Source organism: Diceros bicornis, chromosome 7, assembly GCF_020826845.1.
Source record: "Diceros bicornis minor isolate mBicDic1 chromosome 7, mDicBic1.mat.cur, whole genome shotgun sequence".
NCBI classification, from domain to species: Eukaryota; Metazoa; Chordata; class Mammalia; order Perissodactyla; family Rhinocerotidae; genus Diceros; species Diceros bicornis.
Window position 1 is genome coordinate 12300930 of NC_080746.1, and position 22785 is coordinate 12323714.

At 36.1% G+C, this 22785-nt stretch overlaps 1 protein-coding gene across 1 annotated transcript; it reads left to right on the plus strand.

Moving 5' to 3' along the window:
• Positions 1–15331: 15331 nt before the first annotated feature.
• LOC131408174 (olfactory receptor 8D2-like) lies at positions 15332–16283 on the plus strand. Its single transcript, XM_058544722.1, is given in 2 exon segments — positions 15332–16101; positions 16103–16283. Coding segments are annotated over 2 exon segments (951 nt in total).
• Positions 16284–22785: the final 6502 nt, after the last annotated feature.

The window sequence follows — 22785 nt, forward strand, 5'->3', positions numbered from 1 at the left end:
AGGGAGTGCGTACACAGAAGGTTATACCCTCTACTGAACCCAAGAATAGGAAATCTCTAGAAATTGGACCTTGCCCAAGAACAAATAGCTAGAAATCAGGGTGTTTAGATCATCTTCCTGAAGGAAGTCTTAAGAGATTAAGTTTCTGTCTGGCTCCTGTAGAGTTACAATTTGAGTAGGATACCATGTCTCTAAGGAGCTATGATGCTCACGATGTAAATACAGAAATGTCATAGTTTTCTGGGAGACATTCTGTCTCTGGGTACTAATCAGTTATCTAAGATCTCCAAACACAAAATAAAATCTTTTGTGCTATATCACTAGGTTGTTCATCTGATACTAAAGAGGATGCTTTCCTCTGCTACAACCGAAATAGACTTGTTGGCAGAAGGTCAAGAAATGGATGCTTTACTTTTAGCTCTGGAGGAGTCCCAGGGCCATTCTGAGGTTGAGGTCTGCACTGATGCCCTCAGCATTGTAGCAGCTAAGACATCTATGACAGGGCTCTTTGCACCTTTATGATTGGAACTATTTTCACCCAAAATAATTGTGGAAGAGAGAAAATTAGGACCAGCATTGAGTTCTCAGGAAGAAAATCTTAGTATCCTAATCTAATACCTCTTTGAAGAATCTTTTCATCCTCTTAACACATAGCCAATGGAGCCAAGGCCTCTGTGAAAACCATCTGTCTCTTTACTGGAGAAAACTCTGAACATGAGTGTCTACTGGTTGCATAATCTGGAAGGGAGAATGTAGACAGTGCAGAGAAAATGGGAGTCACTGTGAAGCCAAATAGACTCTTAGTCTCTTTAGACTTCCCTCAACGAGATGATCTAAACTCCATGATCTTCTAGCTATTTGGTCTTGGGCAAGGTCCAGTTTCTATGCTAAAATAATACGTAGCCATCTCTGAAATGGGAACAACAGTCACCTTGCAGAATCCAGACTGTCAAGGGAGGAGCAAAGACGAAAACACTAAGAGCATAAATAGGAGTCACACATGACCAAAACCCAAAGAAAGATTGAGTTGGCTTTTATTGCACAACTAGCATTAAATATACGTTGAGTACCTATTATTTCTCAGTACTGTACTATATAGAATGTATACACAATTAATAAGGCAGACAAGGTCTTGGTCTTCATGAACAAAGTCACCATCTAGCAGGAGAGAAGATACTAAATAATTAATTGCGTACATACTGTCGCATCCCTGACCCTTATTTCATGAATGAGTCTTAACTTATCTCCCATTTCATTCCTGAACCTCTGCTGGCCCCTGAAATTTTATCCATCCCTGAATTCCACCTGACTTCTGACTCCCCTTTAATGAATTTGTCTCAGTCCCTCACCTTAACCCTGATTTTGTCCCTTGTATTTCACTTCATTCCTTAGCTTCTCCTTATCCCTCACTCTACTCCTAATTTTTATTTCACCTCTAATCCTTACCACATTCCAGATTCTAACCCTTTCTCACCCCGTCCATCTTCCTGACTTTTGTTGAACCCTTAACCATTCTCAAGGTCTCCCCTCATTCCTTACTTCACCTCTGAATGTTAACCCATCCCCTGAACCTCAGATAATATTTGAGCTTCACTCTATGCCTCACTCTGTTTATTTTAAGCCTTTCTGCATGGTTGACCTTCTCTCCATCTTTGGACCTCATTCTGTCTATCACCACATCAATTAGACTTGCTCCATCCTTGAACCTCACTTATTTTCTCACTTCACCCATGTACCTCACGCAGTGCTGACCCTTACTCATCCTGAGAATCTGCCCCACACCATCTCTGATGTCCACTCATCCCTCTGAGTGAAGCCTAGGGATTGGATCACATTCAGTGACATGGGACACAACATGTGGTTTAAAAAAGCTGAAAGTTTAATATTTTAGCATCAGGAAACAGAAGTATATGCCAAAATATCAATTCTATTAAAAATCTTCTGCCAGATTATCATGTACTTCAAGTCTTCATCTCTCCTGTATCTTAAAACTACTAGCAGCTCTACATAGGCTCCAGCTGCTGCAGTTTTCTTTCTTCAGACATCCTGGAAGAACACCTGACATTAGCCCTTTTTTTTTTTCTGTAAGGAAGATCAGCCTTGTGCTAACATCTGCCAATCCTCCTCTTTTTGCTGAGGAAGACTGGCCCTGGGCTAACATCCATGCCCATCTTCCTCTACTTTATAGGGGACGCCGCCACAGCATGGCTTGACAAGCGGTGTGTCGGTGTACGCCCGGGATCCGAACTGGTGAACCCCGGGCCGCCGCAGCAGAGCGAGTGCACTTAACCGCTTGTGCCACCGGCCAGCCCTGACATTAGCCTTTTATAAGGCAGAAGATGTTTCTACATATCTTGGGTCTGAACAGTCGCCCCAAGGTTCCAGAGAATGCGAGTCTGTGTGCCATTTTATGGGTGAGAAATGGTTCAGAAAAGCTCAATTTTCCTCCAACTCGCTCTTCTTTCATCTCCATAGATTGACTCCTACAGAAGAACGATATGTGGAAATTACTTTTTGGTGACAGAGTTTATCCTCAAAGGTTTAACTGATAGGCCAGACCTCCAGTTCCCCCTCTTCTTCTCATTCCTAGGGATCTATCTGGTTGCTGTGGTGGCCAATCTGGACTTGATTACATTAATTTCACTAAATTCACACCTTCACACACCCATATAATATTTCCTCTTTAATCTATTTTTAAGAAATATCTGTTACCCTTCTGTCTTGCCCCCCAAATTCTAATGAACTTTATATTGGAGAAAAACATCATCTCCTATACAGGGTGCCTGGTTCAGCTCTATTTCTTCTTTTTGTTTACTTGCTTGTTTGTTTGTTTTATTATTGCCAAATGTTTTATATTGACAGCAATGATATACAATCAGTATGTTGCCATCTGCAGTCCACTGTTATATAAGTGTACGTTGTCCCCTTGGATCTGTTCTCTGTTTGTGTTTGGGTCATATGTGATAGGATGCAAGGGTTCCCTAGACCACACTCTCTGCATGTTAAGACTGACCTTTAGTTATGCCAATATTGTCAATCATTATCTGTGTGACAAACTCCTTGTGCTCTAGCTTTCCTGCACCAGCACCTATAACAATGAGATTGTGGTCTTTTCTAATTGGCATGAACATTTTGGTATTCACCAACACTTCTTTCATCTGTATACTTATAACATCTCCAGATCCTCCATATCAGCTATACAGAGGACAGGCCTAAAGCATTCATTCAGCATCCGCGGTTCCCATATAATGAATGTTTCACTCTTCTTTGGGGCAGCAGGATTCATGTTCCTCCAACCGTCTAATGCAGAGTCTAGGAACCAAGGGCATTTCGTACAAATGTTGGGCCCATGCTGAACCTTTTAATCTATACCTCGAGTAATAAGGATATCAAACTTGCTCTGAAGAAAATTCTGAGAAGAAAAGTATTTTCTTGAGCAACAAAGGAATTCATATGAGAAATTTTTAGAACTAGATTATTCTGCTGATTTTCTTGGGATACTTCATGGTTGGATCCTCACCTTAATCAAATGGAATCCCTTTCTACCGTAATCGAAACCCTTTCTTTTTTTCTTTCTTTCCTTAAGCAGTTTCTCAACTCTTCCTCTCCTTTCTCCTCTTAGCTTTTACAAGTGTATTATGTAATTATAACATTAAGGAGAAAAAGAAATTGTGTTACCTTGTCCTTTACTATATGGAATGATATGTACCTCTGGGACAAATGCTGTAGGTTCTATAATTGATTAACTGAATGACGTCACAAAATATCTACACAACAAAGCAATGTGTCTAATAACCTGAGGACTCTGCTTTGGTAAATATGTCTTTGGTGTTAGTACTGGAGTTCACATGAGACAGACATAGTTCCAGATTTGCTCACAATATCACTTTATGCCTGTAGAATGGCCATCATCAAAAAGCAAGACATAACAATTGCTGGCGAGGATGTGGAGAAAAGTGAACACTTGTGCACTGCTGATGGGATAGTAAACAGGTCCAGTCACTATGGAAAACAGTATGGAGCATCTTCAAAAAAATTAACAGTAGATCTACCATATGATCCAGCAATTCCACTTCTGGAAATATATCCAAAAGTAATAAAAAACACTAACTCAAAAAGATATCTGAACCTCCACGTTAATAGCAGCATTATTTACACTAGCTAAGTCATGGAAACAACCTAAGTGTCTATCGATGGATGCATGAATAAAGAAGTTGTGGTTTATGTATACAATGGAATATTATTCAGCCATAAAAATTGAGGAAAGCCTAACATTTGTGACATCATGGATGGACTTTGAGGGCATTATGTTAAGTTAAATAAGTCAGGCAGAAAAAGACAAACACTGTATGAGCTCACTTATATGTGGAATCTAAAAAAAAAAAACTCATAGAAAAAAAGATTACATTGTGGTTAGCAGTGGTGAGAGGTGGCAGGAGGGAGAATTGGAGAAAGGTGGTCAAAAGGTACAAATATCACATTACAAGGTAATTAGTACTAGAGATGTAATGTACAGCATGATGACTACAGTCAACATTGTGGTATAACACGTATGAAAGTTGAAAGAGTTAATCCTAAGAGTTCTCATCACAAGAAAAACACATTTATTTTTATTTTTTTGCTTTCTCTTTTCCTTGTATGTATATGAGATGATAGACACTAACTAAACTTATTGTGGTAATAATTTCACAATATCTGTAAGTCAAACCATTATGCTGTACACTGTAAACCTACACAGTGATGTATGTTAATTATATCTCAATAAAACTGGAAAAAAACTTTGCTCACAAAAGCAAAAACAATGAACATATGTTTTTGTAACTTATTTCTTTTATTCTTTCCTGGTTTTGTTAACAGTTACAAAATTCCATTTTGCAACTTGTATTAGCCTTTAGGAATTGTTAGAGAGAAAAACATAAAATGGCAGCCAACATATAAGTGTACTGAAGGTAAATACTATGGTGGGTACTGCTTTTCACACTTTGGTCTCTATCACCTTCTCTAGTATTAATCTATTCTTCATTCAAATTTTAAGTATTTTTTTTTTTGTTAATTCTATTATACCATTTGACATAATTATTCTTGAATAAGAATTATTTGTCTGGGGAGTACAGACTCTATCTTTTCAGCTTTGTATTTCTGGTGTTTGACATAGTTTTTATTTTTAAGTCATTCCATATTAGATGCTTTTAATTTTGTAGTGTAAAAGAAGTTGTAATACTGCTCATTTCCAAAGGATAAATGTTGATGTTTTAATCTTTGCAAAATGCAGTAAGATGAAGATGCCCAAATTGCTTAATATAAAAGTTTAAGAAATAATTAAAATGCTTACATAATTCCTGTAATGTCTATCCTTGCATCTAATTTTAGTAATGTTTTATTTTAAATTTTCAGAAAGAAAAATAAATCATGAGTATATATTTTATTGTTGTGGATTTAGAGCATGAATTCATTAGAAATAATTTTAAAGTTGCTACAGTTTCATATCTTAAGGCACAAATAAAATATATGAAAGTATGGGTCAATTTCTGACAACAAACAACTCCATTTACTTTGGCAATGTATTAAGTGAATGATATTTGTCTTAGAGATTGGTTTGAAATAAAAAGTAGATTTTCAAATATTAACACATGGTAAGCATATTGTTTTTCTCATTCCCAAGAGAAATCGTATAGGGGAATAGAAAGCGAGGAACTTTACTGAGGAAAAATGAAAAAGTAGAAAGAAATTAAAAGAGTGTGAAAACAGCAAGAGATGTTTTATTGATACTGGTAGCAATTTCCAAGAGAGATATCTCTAGGGTAAAGGTAGCAGCTTCCTTTACAACATAAGCTATATTTCACTAAATAAAAGAAAATTATTTTGAAAAAATATCTCAGATGTCCCAACACTTCTAACTTCATCATCCAGAATACTGACTTTTTAAAATTTTTGCTAAATCTAAGTCATACATTTGTTCAAAAGCAAATCACCTAATGTACTTTGTAAAGGTTCATAAGATAATATGTAAAAAATTTTAAATGGCAGCGAATGTGTATGTATCTGTGAAATAAATACCATGATGAATACTGTCTTTCATAATTTGGCCTGTATCAAAACTCCAGCATTTTCTTCTGGTATACTATCTCCTTCTATTCCCCTAAAACCCTTTTATTCCTTAATATTCCCAGTATCTCATATCTTTGTATATTTGCTTAATGTCTTCCTCTTCTTGGCAATTCTTTTGTTCCTTCATCCCAGAACTAAAAAAAAGGCAAAACTGCTCTAGGTAGAAATTTCTCATGAGTCAGGCTGCAGGAGATTTCCTCAGGGAAAAATAAATACTTCACAAATGGAAAGAGAAATAATCCGTTATCAGTGCAAAGTAGCATACACAAACAATAGAAGCATTAGGATCTCAACAATTTCTGTTAGTAGAATATTAATCTGTAAAAGATTATTGAGTATGGAGGGTATACTTATCCTCTGCTCTTGAAGTTTCCTTCATGTGGAGGGACATTAGTGCAATCACTTGGCCAGTCTCTAGCCCTTACCTGATAGGGGATAACATTTCCCTTCCTCTCCCTTTTCTCCTAGAAAGCTAGACAGCCTACAGGTAGTATGTGCTCTATTGGGATTCTCTATTCCAAACATCAGGCTCTGACACTGTAGGAAGAGGTGAGCCTGGTGACCAGATTAGTAACTATTTAACCATGTATTAGAAAGTGTTACAAAGTTCATCTGTTTTAAGATATGTTAGTGTCTTGAACACCAAATTTATGGTTGAAAAGGTGATATTTTGTCTCCAATATATGTTATTTTTTTACTATTTCAGGACTCAATGGAGAAAAATGATGTTATATATTATGTTCTTGAATTTCTGCTAGAGAATACAAAGACATTTGTTTAAAATGATTAAAGCCATAAAAGAAGAAAATGAAACACTAAAAAGACCAAGATATTATAAAAAAGTAACACATAGATTTGAATTAGAACTAAATGGAACTTCTAGAAAGAAATATGCAATCACTGAAATTAAAAAGTAGATGTATGAATAAAGTGGCAGATTAAACATAGCTGAAGAGATAATTGGTAAATAGAAATTTGCTCTGAGTAAATTATGCAATATGCAGCAGAAGATAAAGACAAACAATATAAAAGAAATCTAAATGACACAAATAAGAGAGAAGTCTGATAAAAGTCCAATAGGAACTCCAGAAAGAGGCCATATCTGAATATATAATGGCTGAGAATTATTCAGAATTGAAAAAAAGACATGAACTCTCACACACAGAATAAATAAACTTGAGTGAAAACCTGGAAATATTGTAGTAGAATTTGAAAATTTCAAAGAGAAAACAGAAAGAGAGAGAGAGAGATTAGCTACCTACATAGAAAGAAAAAAATAATAAGTGATAGCAAATTCTCATCAGCGAATATAGAGTCCACAGTCAATAGAGTAATATATTCCCAATGATGAGGGAGAAAAAAACGTCAACCTAGAATTCTATATGCAGTCAAGCTTTCGTTATGAGTGATAGTGAAATAATGACAATTTCAGGCAGACTGGAGAAATTTTATTATTAATAGATTCTCACTGAAAGAACAATCAACAAGTACACTTTAGGATGAAGGATATGGACTCAAGAATAAAGGGATACAATACAGAAGACAAGTGTGGGAAGAAATTGGTAAATATATCAACAGATTTAAATAGGCGACTATATACAAATAAGATGATGGTAGCTACATTGGGAGTATTTAAAAATAAGGCAAAACTAACTTACCAAACAAAAATAACATCCAAAATGGGAGGGGAAAATTAGAGTTAAAATAGTTTCTTTTCTTTTAACTGTTTGATTGGAAGATATGTATACTGCTTATTCCAGACATTGGTAATTCAAGGACACATGCTATAATCTGAGAGCAAATTCTCAATGAGTAGAAACAAAATCTGTAATTTTCCAATGAGAAGAGGAAAAGGAGAATAAAAAACATGTTTAATGCAATAAAAGGAAGGAAAGGGAAAAAAGGAGCAGAACAAAAGTATAGCAAATGAAAATCACAAAATAATAGTAGAAATCAGTTTAAATATATAAGTAACAATAATAAATGTAAATTAAATAAGCCTGTTATTTAAAAAAAGTGAGACCTTTAGAATAGAGGGCAAAAACTTACACAATTCCCAACCCTTACCACAGTATAGCTATGTGCTGTTTAGAAGGGACAATTGTCAAATTGAAGGACAAAGAAAAATTGAAAATAAACAACTGAAAATGAAATTAACAAATCCCCAGAATCACAGTGTGAGCTTTTAACATGCTTCTCTCAAATATTAGTAGGTCAAACAGACAAAGTCTAAAAAGAAAATAGCCAATTGGAGACAAAAAATTAATAACCTGAACCTGTAGACATTATGCTTAAGACCTTGCATTCAACAATGGAGCATACATTATCTTTTTAAGCAAATGTAGAATACATATCAAAATTTGCTGAAGGAGTGGTCCTCAGATTCAAGTTCAAATACAAATAAACTGATATCATTAAGATCATATTCTCTCATTAAAATGTAATAAAATTTAAAATAATAAACAAAAAGGTATTCACCTCTCTTACATTTGGAATTTTATGACGCACATCCAAATATTTCATAGGGCAAAAAAGTTAAAAATTAAAATTGGAAAATATTTAGAACTGAATGTAAATTAAAACACATATATCAATACCTCTAAGATAACAGCTAGAGTTAGAGGGACATGATAGCCTTAAACTAATCTTGTTTTAGGAAGTCATTTTGCAATGAATGCACTAAGGTTAGAATGTAAACATTAAGGTATACACAAAGAATAATAGCACTTTAATAAAAATATAATATTAGTAATATAGTATAAAAGTATAATACTTTAATAATAAATATTAGAAAAGAGAAAAATATAATAAGAAATGAGAACAGAGAGGAACTACAAAATCAAAAGCTAGCTATTTAAATGACTAATAGAATTTCTGGCAAGATCAATCAATCAATAAATGAGAAGATGCAAACAAATATTAGGAATGGAAAAAGGGAATAACTTAAAACATCAGATACAATAAAAAACATGCTGAAAATACGATTAATAATTTTACGTAAGAAATTTGAAAACTTAGATGCAAAGAATAACTTTGTGTAAAAACACAGCTTATCAAACCTCATTTGAAAAAATTGTCTGAATAAACTTTTAATCAATAAAGAAATCAAATCAGTAGAGTGAAATCTCCATTCTGCCAAAATGCTGAGATGGTTTTACATGCAAATCCTAACAAAACTACAAACATAACTACAAAAAATAGATGATCTCTAACTTATGTGAACATTTTTGTAGAACAGAAATAGGTCTCTTGAATTGTCACAGTAACGTTGTTATCTCAACCAAAGGAGAAGAGTTTGAAAAAGGAATATTAATAGAGCAATCTCACGTTTGAAAAGGTCGAAAATTTACTCTCATTCTTATGCTACTGAAATATTTAAATTATCTGGCATTATGTCACAAAGCAGGAAGTTGAGATTTGAACAGGTGGTCTAATGAAAATATTGAAGAGATTAATTATAGGAAAGAATATTTTAATTAGATTTGTTTTAGAAACAACTGTATTTGAGACCCTAAATTCCCATATGGATTTCGTGACGGAAAACAGATGAACTCTTTTTTTTTTTTTTTTTTGAGGAGGATCAGCCCTGAGCTAACATCTGTGCTAATCCTCCTCTTTTTGCTGAGGAAGACCGGCTCTGAGCTAACATCTATTGCCAATCCACCCCCCTCCACCCTGGCCACAAAGCCCCAGTAGATAGTTGTATGTCATAGTTGCACATCCTTCTGGGATGCGGCCTCAGCATGGTGGGAAAAGCCGTGTGTCGGTGAGCGCCCGGATCCCAACCTGGGCCGCCAGTGGCAGAGCCTGCACACTTAACCACTAAGCCACGGGCCGGCCCCAGATGAACTACTAAATAGAGAAAATTCAGAAGCTATTCCAGATAGCAAATCTTTTTGGGGCTAGTTGAGAACAACTAGGGTAAATATTCAGACAAAAATTTTGCTGGTGAGAGTACTGCTTGGCAAAACACTTTATAAATTCTAAGGTGTTACAGAGGACAAAATATATTTTATTATTAATTTTTACTAACAGAGACCAATCTCTTGGGTGAGGAGATCTTTTCGAAATCATGCAGAGCTCTAATTATTTTTTTCATTAATTGTGTAATGCACATAGAGCCAAATCCTGAGAGATTTGTAAACCTTTGGGAATTAATTGTATAATTCTAAGCCCCTCCTCAACATTTGCAAATAAGATCAGGATCCAGTTTTTGAAGGTAAATGTCTCAAGGTAAGCGGATATCAACTTCTCAGCAGGTCATGGAAAAGGCTCTGTATGATATTTGCATTGGTTCTATTTAAGCGCTCTAATTAATCATTTCTTCTTCAAGATATTAGATTAATAATGTCAAACAGTTACATAGCACTTAATATGTACCAATTTTCTTTTATAACCTCTGTTAACTAAAAAAATTCCCATGAGATAGGTTTACGAATGAGAACAGTGAGTCATAGGTGATACGATTTGTCCGAATCACACAACTGTCAGTTGCAAAGCAAAGACTTGATCTTAGGTAGACTGGTTCAAGAGTGGCATAAAAGCTCTAATCACTATGCTATTGTTTTCATTTATTTTTTGAGATTGTATTCATTTATTTTTTAAACAACGGCAAAAAACATGCATTGCAAGACAGGCCAACTTCTCTGAAAACTTTGCCTGGAGAAAATAATCCTGAATTTCACTTATTTACTTATAAAATAAAAAAAGCACTTATTTACAGTGCTTATTTACTGTATGTCCCTGTCTACACTGGATGACTTAATTTCCTTGATTTCATTTCCCATCATCTACATTTCAGTTTTGGTAGTTCCTATCAGAACCTGCAATGAGCCAAACAATTTCCACAGACCCCTGTATTTTAACGCCCTCTTGTTCTGAAATCTGCTCCATCGGCTTAACTGGAAGATCTTTCTTATGCAGATGGCTTTTGCTATGTTAGTGTTGTCCAATCAAAAGCACAATTGGCAAATGCAGCAGTAAAGTTGTCAAACTTAAGCTTCTGAGCTGTTAATTACCGTTGTTAAAGTTTAAGAAATTGTTGAGAATATTTAGATGTGATCTGTTATATTGAGAGCATCTAACGACCTTATCCTCCTGTTTCTCCAACAGCTTGTCTGGGCAGTTTACTGCAATAGCCCCTCCTAAGAGAGCAATCCGAGTTGGCATAGTTGACAATATAGCTCCTTCTTAAATCTCAATCATAACATCCTTTAATTCATAGCCTCTTACATGCATCTAACTCTGGACAATTCTTCAAGTCACTGTAGGAATCCCAGGAATCTCCTGACCTCTTAGCTTCTTAAATTATAGCCGAATGGGAAAGTGGAAAGCTCATCCACTTTCCCATTCATGCCCCCGGGGTAAGGGTACCTGCTGCTTTGCAGGATCTTTGGAGTAATACAAAGTAAACTCAGAAAGTATTTTATAAATGTAAAAAAATAATAAAAAGTAGTAACTGATAACTGCCTAGTGGTTTAAAGTTTTCAAAGCTCAGTATAGATCTTTCTATCTTCATAACTAGTCTTTATATAAATGAGGAAACAAAGATTCAGAGATGGTAAATAACTTGCTCTAGTCACATAGACTCTACACCAAGTGATTTTTGCCGGTTCTTCTGACTCCAAATAAGATGTCTTTCTATGCCATTATACAACTGTAGGGTATAAGAACTCAAATTAACAAAGAATTGTTCTGATGAAAGTCATACAGATGTTTTGTAACTTTTGCTCAGGATAAAGTAACAAACACAGGGATATCTCCTTTCCACAGTGTTTGAATCCCATGAAAAATAAAACTTCATTCTCTACCTGGAAGACTGAACTTTATGAATTCTATTTTCTTCACAAAAATACCCATTTTATCAGAGGCCAAAGGGACAGCTACATTCCCAACAATATTTGAGATTCTGATATCTAACCAATTTTATTCTTGTCTCTTGAATGAAGTTACATGGTGAAAAGAAGAGTAACAATGGGACTTTTCCAATAGCTATCACTCTATATTCTAGAGCCTACAATAAATTAGGTAAATTTTATTAAATGTCATCTTTCTAGTAGAAGAAAATAACAGATCAATATCTATCTTGGATAGTCCTACATTTGTAAGTAGGAGTTCGCAAGAAAAATTATCTTAGGTTTGTGTATCTCTGTTCAATAAAAAAAACAAAACTCTAGAATTTTTTTTATTTTAATTAGGCACACAGACACACGCAAACAAACATACTGACACACACATGCATATATATTTAAATTTTAATTTTGGATGTTTTCTGGTTACCTTGATGTAGGATCTGGTGAGCAGTATCCTTACATCCTTGAGTAGCTGAGGGCGCAAACAACCAGCAACTTTTCTTAGATATCCATTTATGCTTCCCAAAGGTGGGAGCTGGCACTTTTCTGTCTACATTACAGTTGTATTAGAAAGCTTTAAAAACAGCAGCATTGTAGGCCACTAGCCATGGGCGAGAAAAATTGGGAGGGAAACAAATTAGAGTCTTTGTCTCCCCACAGAGAAGCATATTACCTACACAAACAGTAGTTGCTCATTTTCACTGTCATTTGGTGTAATAACATTTCATTTTCAGTGAAATATCACATATGTAAATAGCTTATTATTCTCACTTAACTTTAGTGCTTCATTTACTGAATTACTTTGATGGGAAATTTAAATTTTGCATTTCACGTTTCCCTGCCTTTTTGAGTTGAAAATATTGAAAATAAATAAATATTCTTTTGGTGATTCAGGGCAATCATTTTTTAGCACTATTTGGAGCTATTTTGTGTATGTATCTTATTTTCATATGTTCACATTTTCTGGAGTCCTAGGTAACTATGCAGTTTGAGGAATTCTTTTTTTTAACTTTCATTTTTTTCAAAATAGGTTTCTGGAAACCTCTTTTCTTGCTGTTAAACTGCTCTTCTTGCTGTCCTCAACTTTCTTTAACAGCTTTCTCATGTCTCCCCACCTCTTTTAAATTTACTGCCTCCATTCTGATCTCTCCAGGTTTGTTAAAATTACCACTTAATAAAAAGAATGACATGGCACTAAGTCAGGACCAGTGTGGACTGATAAGTGAATAACTTTAGTATATGGATATTCTGACCTTTATATTGATGTCTTAAAGGTGTTTTTACTTACATTCAGTTTCTTCATAATTTTGAAAATTTTAAGTCACTAGATAAATATCTCCAGATAAATGAAGTGTTACTCTACGTCTGTTGCTTTCCTCAAACTATTTGGCTCCATCAAAGCATAGCCTAATGGACTCTGTTTACTCGGACAGATCGGCAATTTTAGTCTCAAAAGCAGCAGGAATATCTCTGCAGTCACAGAGAGATGGATCTGTTCTGATTCTGACTTCTGAACAACCCTTCCTAGTGGTAATAACTTCAATATTATTTGGGATTATAAAAGGAACTTTAGTGAGTTTAGGTGTGAGCCTATTAAAAAACAATGGTACCCCCTAAGTAGGTCTCAATAAAAACTTCTCCACCTCTCTCCCTGCTGACTTTCATGGAGTGTTGGCTTCTGTGTGAATAATGAAAATGTCAGATGTCAGTTTTCTTCCCATGAATCATTGGACAAGTTCAGAGCATGGTCTAATGTCATGATCATTGCTAATTGGGCTTCTTAGAGTGGCATCCTGGCTAGTAAGTAGAATATTTATAGAAATATCCCTTCTGGTAAATAGAAAGGCACTCCAAGGAGTTGTACAGGATGAAGGGTGTTTATAGGCAGAAACTGGGTGGGATAATAAAGTTATTAGAAAAATAGAAAAAAAAAAAAAAGGTAGTTTCAAGCAAAATCTTTCTTTATGGGAAGGCCAGCAGGGGTCTAATGAGGTAGATTAGTTCACTGTGTTGATTAGGAATTTCTGGACTGATTGGTTTAATGCCACATTCCTGGGAGGGGCTGAAACTGCAATTGAGTCTTGGTTTGCTGTCCTGGGGGCAGAGACTCCACCTTGGGCCTGTTTTTTCTTTTTTTAACAGCGCCATGTTGTGGAAGGTATAGAGAGAAAATAGATTACAGTAAAGTTTCATGAAATTGTGTTTGTGATCCTGAAAAATGATCACAGGTATATTTTTCAGGCAAGATAAAAGCAAACTCTGCATCACTCAGTGTACGAAATTTTTTTCCATTGATATTTTTTCTCATTTTGGAAGATGGAATTTAAAGTGAATCAAGGTCTAGATCCTCCAGTGTTCTCTCCTGAGCATCTTGAATCAAAGGAACATTTTGTACTATTCAACGTGACTCAGTGAAAAATTATCAAACTTGATTCTTTAGATAATATATATTTGAAAGCAGGACACTCTTGTCCCTGAATACTCTGGATGGACTTTAGGGGAAACTAAGTCACTAAAGGAGAAATTCCCCAGTTTTGATCTAACAGCTTTGAGAGAGAAAAGCCAGTGAGCATTTGCCCTTATTATAGACAGCAGGGAAGAATCAGGGAGGGAAGTACTGACTTGCTGATGGTTCAGGTTTTACACATGAAAGCCAATCTTACCTCTATGCTGTTTCTTGAACAGGAAAAGTTTAAAACATAGTCAAAAAATAGCTTTTTGCACCACATTTCTGGCAACCACATCTATATTGAAGAGAAGAACTTCCTGACCTATCCAGAGGATGAAAGTGGGAGAATGAAGACCTGAACTGAGTAGTCATTTCTATAATTTCTTTTTGTACTCACAGTCTCTTTATAGAAGTCGTTTCTGTTTCTCAGTTCCTAGTTTTACAGAATATTAATTGTGCTGACTCGTGTAAATGGGTTGAGAAATTGAAATGGACTACTTTTATATCATCAGAGCTAGATTTAAAGCCATGCTGCAACCAAGTCTGAAGGTTTTATTGGTATATGCCCAGAGAAAAAGGGCGTTAAAATTCCTTTAATTATATTAATGAAAAACCAATTAAGGCTTGAAAGTTTGTCTTTCTTTCAAAGTGAGATAGTTAGTGGCTTAAGCCTGTGAGCGAAATGAAAGGGCTCTGACTTAGAGGAGCATTTGAGAGTGTTAGGGGAAACCAAGCCTCTGGGTTACACTCTTGGTCTTTTTCCTTGAGTTTTTAAGAGGTCCCTGGAAAGGATTGAGTCATAGGACAGCTGAGGGGTGGAACCAATCAACACAGGGCATTTCATTCTGCTTTGGGAATTAGAAAATAACTCTAATACACCTATTTTCACTTATTTCGGTCTACAGGTAATATCCTGTAAGAAATGGCTAATTCAAGTCATTCCTCAGTGACTGAGTTCATCCTTGAAGGGTTAACAAAACGCCCAGAGCTTCAACTGCCACTCTTCCTCCTGTTCCTTGGAATATATGTAGTCACAGTGCTGGGGAACCTGGGCATGATCCTCTTAATTGCCATCAGTTCTCAACTTCACTCTCCAATGTATTATTTTCTGAGTCATTTGTCATTCATTGATGTCTGCTACTCCTCTGTCACTACTCCAAAGATGCTGGTGAACTTTTTGTCAGAGAAGAACATTATCTCCTTTCTGGAGTGCATGACCCAGCTTTATTTCTTCCTAATTTTTGTAATTGCAGAAGGCTACCTTCTGACCGCTATGGCATATGACCGTTATGTTGCAATCTGTAACCCACTGCATTACAAAACTATCATGTCCCATAGGGTCTGTTCCATAATGATGGCTGTGGTATATTCACTGGGTTTATTTGGGGCCACAGTCCATACTACCTGCATGTCAGTGCTGTCCTTCTGTGGGTCTCATATTGTCAGTCATTATTTTTGTGATATTCTCCCCTTGTTGACTCTCTCTTGCTCCAGCACCCACATCAATGAGATACTGTTATTTATTATTGGAGGAGTTAATACTTTAGCACCTACGCTGGCTATATTCATTTCTTATGCTTTGATCTTTTCTAGCATCCTTCGTATTTGCTCCACAGAGGGAAAGTCCAAAGCCTTTGGCACTTGTAGCTCTCATATCATGGCCGTGGGTACCTTTTTTGGGTCAATAACATTCATACTTCAAGCCCCCTTCTAACAATATTATGGAACAAGACAAGGTATCCTCAGTATTCTATACCACAGTGATCCCCATGCTGAATCCCCTGGTCTACAGCCTGAGGAACAAAGATGTGAAGAATGCACTGGGGAAGGTGATTGGGGGAAGGCAGTCATCCTCACAAAGGGGATTCTCATAAGGAGAAAAAGAAAATGAACCAAATCAAAAGTTGTCACGAGCTCTGTGTAATTTCTTTCTCTCTCTAAGAGATAAAATTCATCATTATGTATAAAATATATACTTTTTACTTAAAAATAATCGAGACATTTTGGGAGATTATCAAACAATAAAATTTTCTGATAGTCAATATAATCTTTGGAAATTTTACATGTATTAGAGGAACAGGAGTTATCAGGAGAGGGAAGACAAATAAACATAAAAAGCAATATCTTGAAGATGTTAATTTTAAAAGTGCTTGATAGCTAGAGAGTGAGTTAACAGTTGTGTTTGAAAAGGGAAGATGTTAACTGATTCAAAATTCCTGGAGAGCAGGAAGAGAGGTGTCTTTAAATTTACTGAGAAAAGGGGTTGTTTTCAGTCCCAAAGCCTTTATAATTGAGATATTGAGAATATCAAGACAGAGCTCTGGAAGGTGACAGTGAAGAACAACTTGTAGGTTGATTTTGGTGTGTGTGTGTGTGTGTGTGTGTGTGTGTGTGACAGAGAGAGAGAGTGAGAGAGAGAGGAGACTAGGTTTACTGTGAGGGGTAAAATAAGATATGTCTAGGTTAGCCTCATCTTACCAACAACTTATATACATTCAGTTAAGATCAATAATAACTGTCCTGCATAACCGCATTGCCTCTCTTTGGAAGCCATCACTTAGGCTATGACTATCCAGGACAAAGTCTATTGGAGTGTGGCTCCAATTTGAGGAATGAATTTAACTTTTTTTTGTATGAGAATAATCATTTTAATGATGGCAATGATGTTTCTTTTCTCCCTGAATTCTATAGTTCTTTCTTACTCTCTGTCTGAGTTCCAGTTTTTGATCACCCTGTTATGTTGCCTATATCCATCATTTCCCTTTGGTGCAGAGACCTAACCCTCTCAGAGAACAGAAACACAATCTCATCGGTGGTTCCTTGCACTGGGACATCAGTCTAGACATCAGTGCATAACCTCTAGATCTTTCCACTATTAGGTGTAGAACTAGAGAGCTCTATAGAGGTATGAGCATGAAGTAGCTCAGAATCTAGTATATAATTTAGCAGTTTTGGTTTTTATCAATGACTGGAATGATAATATCAAAGAATTTTTTATCAGATTTGCAGATGATGTGAAGTTGTGAGAACAGTTAATTTAATGGATGACGGGATTACGATTCACAAAGACCTCTAGAAGCTGGAGTGATGGACATAGTTAAAGAGATTAAAATATACATGAGTAATATGAGCCTATAGTGCTACAAAAATGGAGACAGTGGGAGAGACACTGGGTAATTGCAGAGAATTAAGGACTTTTGTTGACACTAGAGTCAATATCAGTAAATAGTATAACTGCTTAAAAAGTTAATGCTACATGTCTACATTAGCTACATTTTAGTATTTAGAATGAGAAAATTTCTACTCATCATTTGTGCTATAGTGATTAGACAACTTCCATTTGAAAGTGATTTATTCAGTGGATGTAATTTTTCAAGGCCATTGGCCCCTTGTATATTCTGAGGAGTATGGCCATGAAGAAGGGACTTGAAATCATACATTCAGTCATTCTCTTGTTCATTCATTTAACAAATACTTTTGAAAGCCCAGTCAATGTCTGGCAATATTCCTCATACTGGTGATAAAAAGATGAACAAAAAACCACAAAGTCCATGCCTTCATTAGATTTAGGTTTTAGTTCCAAAAAAAGACAGTAAACAAGGAGACAAATATATAATATAAAGTCAAGTCACAAAATACTTTATAAAGAAATAAAGCAAGATAAGAGGATAGAGCTGGATAATATGTATGGGAGGATGGTTAGCTTTCAAATAGAAGGACTAAAGCTTAATTGTGGAACTTATAGTAGTTTTTGCCACAGAGCATAACAAGGTTAAATGGAGAAACTAATAAAGAGGCATATTTTTCTCAAATTAAGACAGACTTTTTCTCAAATTTACATTTCTATACCTTCACCATTTGTATGTGGGATGAGATCCTATACTGTCTCCAGGCTCAGTTTGCTAATTTCTTGGGCTTCACACAGCTTAAAACTAGGGATGTGAAATGTGTGTGAAAATCCTTCTTGCAAAAAGCTAATAACGAACCTTTGTCTTGAGCCCTATATTAATTTTCTGTGGCAGTTATAACAGATTCCCATAACAGAAATTTATTCTCTCATAGTTCTGGGGGTCAGACATCTAAAAATAGTGTCAATGGACCAAAATCAAGGTGTTGACAGAGCCTAGTTCCTTCTGGAGGCTCTAAGGGAGAATCTGCTCCTTGCTTCTAGCTTCTGGTGACATTCCTTGTCTTGTGACCACATCACTCCAATCTATACCTCCGTGGTCACATTGCCTCCTCCTCTTCTGTGTGAAATATCCCTCTGCTTTGCTCTCATAAGCATATATTTGATTGCATTTGGGGCCCACCAGTATAATCCTGGATACTTTCTTCATCTCAAGATCCTTAACTTAGTCACATCTGCAAAGTGTTTTCTGCCGTACAAGGCAGCTTGCACAGATTCCAGGGATTGGGAAGTAAACAGCCTTTGGGAGACATTTTTCAGCCTACCACTGGCTCCCAGGGAAACAAGGACCTACGAGACTATTTTAAAATTGTGTATTCTCTCTGAGATTCTTAGAAGACTGATTGAGGCAATAGCATAGAAAAAATTACTCTGAAACCATATTAGTCATAAAACCACAAAATCGTACTGTAATTCTTTTAGGATATGTGTTACATGTTTGGAAAAAGGTTATTCATTTAGTCCAAGTTATTATCAAAGTCAGTCAATATATAAAAAATTTATATATTTTGTTTTATATTCTACATCCTGGAAGCTCATTAGAAGCATTTGTAGGTTCTTAACAACAAGCACCAGTACTCTAGCCAGTCACAATGATCTCACTTCTTTTTCTCATGAAACTGTTTAATTCCTTGGGTTGATTAAAAGTAGAATCTCTTACACTTTATCTGACCTTCTCTATTTCATTCAGATATTTTCTAAGCTGGCAGGAATAGGTCCTATATGTCATACTTAGCCAACAAATCTACCGCCACCACTGCCCTTCCTACAGCATAATATTTCCCAGGAAGATATCTGCATGGATGAGAAAAGAAAACATACGTGAATGGCAGAACATTAATTATTCGTACTTCCTGGACTGCCTTTGAGGTGGGCTGTAGAGTTTATCAGTCTCTTACTTCTTATAGTGCTTCATAATTCACAAAACTATTTTGTATTATGTATTATCTCATTTATGACTTACCTGTGAAGCAGATGGGGCTATTTTACAGATAAGAAAATTAAAGTTCAGCAACTTTAAAGTGACTTGAACACAGACACAGATAATGAGCCAAAACTGGAGCTGGAGTCTCCTGAATGTCAACACAGGGCTCTTTCTACTCCTCATCATGAACAATTTTTGGGATGAAATCAAAAGAATTTTTAACATGACTTCGGAATTAAAAACTAGCTGGACCACAAAAATTGCCCTCCTGCTTTGAATCTTCCTTATTATAAGTGTTACACCACGAAGAAATTTGGAAAATAATTTGAGTTCTGTTATTTTATAGATAGGAAACTGAATCTCAGAGAGTTTCAATGACTTTCTCAGAGTGACACAGTTATTTTGATTGGAAGAACATTATATATGTAAAATGCTTATTCCTATATCACTATACGATACTTATCTATAAATGGTATTACTAATTGTAGTAGTACGAAGAATAGTCAGTGCTATTTTTTATTTTTTGATTATTGAAGCAGGTTTGGAACTAAAACACACTACTGAGCTAATCCAGCTCTGAATCAACTGTACTAATATATTATTTGTGTGTAAACTTCGCTAGAGATGCTTGGGTGCTTTACAAATTGACTTCTTTAAAGAAGGGAGTTCACTGGGGAAACCTGGTATTTCTAGCAGGCTCAGCATAGGAAAGCTGAGGTGGCCCTTAAGTGCTAGCTTTCCCTTTGACAGTGGCTCTAAGTCAGGAGAACACACTCCTTAGCTATCCTGGAGTGGGTAGTACTGTGGAAAGGTGTAATAACAAAAAGTGGATTGAGGCTGCTCGAGCCACTGAATGACATAAACTGCTGTCACAGGAAACAGTATAGGAGCAGATGTAGAATAATCTCTGAATTCTGGTAATTGAAGATTGGTTCAGTGGAAAAAGTACATGGAGAATTTGTCTCCGGGTCCCAGCAGATTTCTGACCTGTTAAAAGCTCTGAGGAAGGGCAAACAAGACTTCTGTCTATATTACCAAACTCTACAGTTCTCAGGGTTTGGATTTCCCGGGACACTAAAATTCCAATGAAGGACCACGATAGAGTTGCCAAAATTTTAGTTTGCCAAGTAAAGACATTCAAATAAGCAAATAAGCAACCAATCAAGAAATATAACTATCATCTGCTATCAGCACAATTTCATAAAATGAAAGGGTATTTTGAATCCCAACAGCATTAAAAATAAGCCGGGCCGGGGGGACCCAGCCCGGTGGCGTAGTGGTTAAGTGCACAGGCTCCGTTTTGGCGGCCTGGGGTTGGCAGGTTCAGATCCCAGGCATTCACCGATGCACTGCTTATCAAGCCATGCTGTGGCGGCGTCCCATATAAAGTAGAGAAAGATGGGCACAGATGTTAGCCCAGGGTCAATCTTCCCTCACAAAAAGAGGAGGATTGGCATCGGATGTTAGCTCAGGGCTGATCTTCCTCACAAGAAAATAAAAATAAAAATAAAAATAAAGTGGGGATAATAACTTCAAAAAAAAGGTAAATCTTTACACTGATGCTCATAGCAACGTTAGTCACAAGAGCCAAAAAGTGGGAAGCAACTCAAGTTTCACTGACAGGTAAATGGATAAACAGAATGTGATATGTACATTCAAAGGAAAATTATTTAGCCTTTAAAAAGAAGGAAATTCTGACACTTGCTATAACATGGATGAATCTTGAAGATATCACGCTAAGTGACATAAGCCATACATAAAAAGAGAAATATTGTATGATTTCATTCTTATGTGGTACCCAGAGTAGTCAAATTCATAGGGACAGAAAGTAGAAAGGTGGTTGCCAGGGCTGGGGAGAGGGAGAAGGGAATTATTGTTTAATGAGTACAGAGTTTCAGTTGAGGGAGATGAAAAAGTTCTGGAGATGGCTGGTGATGATGATTGAATAGCAATAAGAATGTACTTCATGCCACAGAACTGTACACTTAAAATGTAAAATTTTACATTATGTATATTTTACTACAATAAAAAAAGAAAAATAAAGGACAGCCTTTACATTGAATAAACACAGCTTTAGAAAAAATTTACATTTCCATATTTTTCTCTGCTCTTTTTTTTGTACTGATAGATGAAATTGTAGTCAAGAACCAGCAACTGACTGCAGACTCACTCTTGGGAATTATTGATCTAATTTCTGTGTGTTTCAGAATCCTCATCGGTAACATGAAAATATAAAATAAGAAACTCCTTTCAAGACATTTACTACTCTTGGGAAATAGCGCAATAGGGGAGCCCAGAGGATGATATGATTATTTTTGCAAAGGGTTATTAAACACTGAGCACTCCAGTAATCTCTAGGCTCAATAGGTCTTGTGGGACCTGTGTGTGCAGAGGAGTCAAGTATTTCTAATGATCTCTCTAAGCTCAATAAGCCTCATGTAAAAGTTACATATCATGTCACCCTCTTGCTTTAAGATTGGGGAAGCTTAATATCGTGATTTGCTTCAAGATCCAGAGAGTTTGTACTATCAGATGAATCTTGATGTTTAATTTTAGCCAACCAAATAATTCAATCATTGACATACAGACGTGCACATCAGGCAGTAGAAGAGGATTTGTTTATTCTCGGCTGTAATAAGAACCTGAGACATGAGCAAAATAAGCAGTTCCTAAGAACTTCAATCTCTGTGCAGGATCAGGGTAAGTGTCCAGTTTCGTTTATGGTCATCGTACCCCATCTAACAGAAGGACAGCTGGTAATTAGCAACAATGCTAACCATGTGTAATGTTTTAGCTTTACCCAGGACCACTTGCCCCATTATTTTTTCCACTTGGTTGTGTTTTCCTTTTTCCTCTTCTATTAATCTTGCCTTGTCACTTCTTCATAGCTTGGGTCACAACTTCCTAGAGGAGTGATTCCCAGTCTAAGTTCACCCAGCTCTGGTGCAGAGAGTGTCACTGGGGTTTCCATATGACTCTGAAGCTTTTGCTTCCCTAAAGTTCTTCTGGTTAACGTATTATTAGTTTTCCTTACCTTCTTGTACACCAGCCTACATAAACCAGCCCTGAAGAGAGAAAGATACGAGGGCAGATACAATCTCAGATAGACTATTAATTATTGGACAGAATACCAAACATAGATTCCCACCACTCATCTATCTTGGAAGAATATTATCAGGCCAATAGGAGATAGATTAAGACTCCATTAAGCCTGCTTAGCCCTGCTCTGTTTCCTCCTGGCCTCAGAAGCACTTGGCAAAGGCAC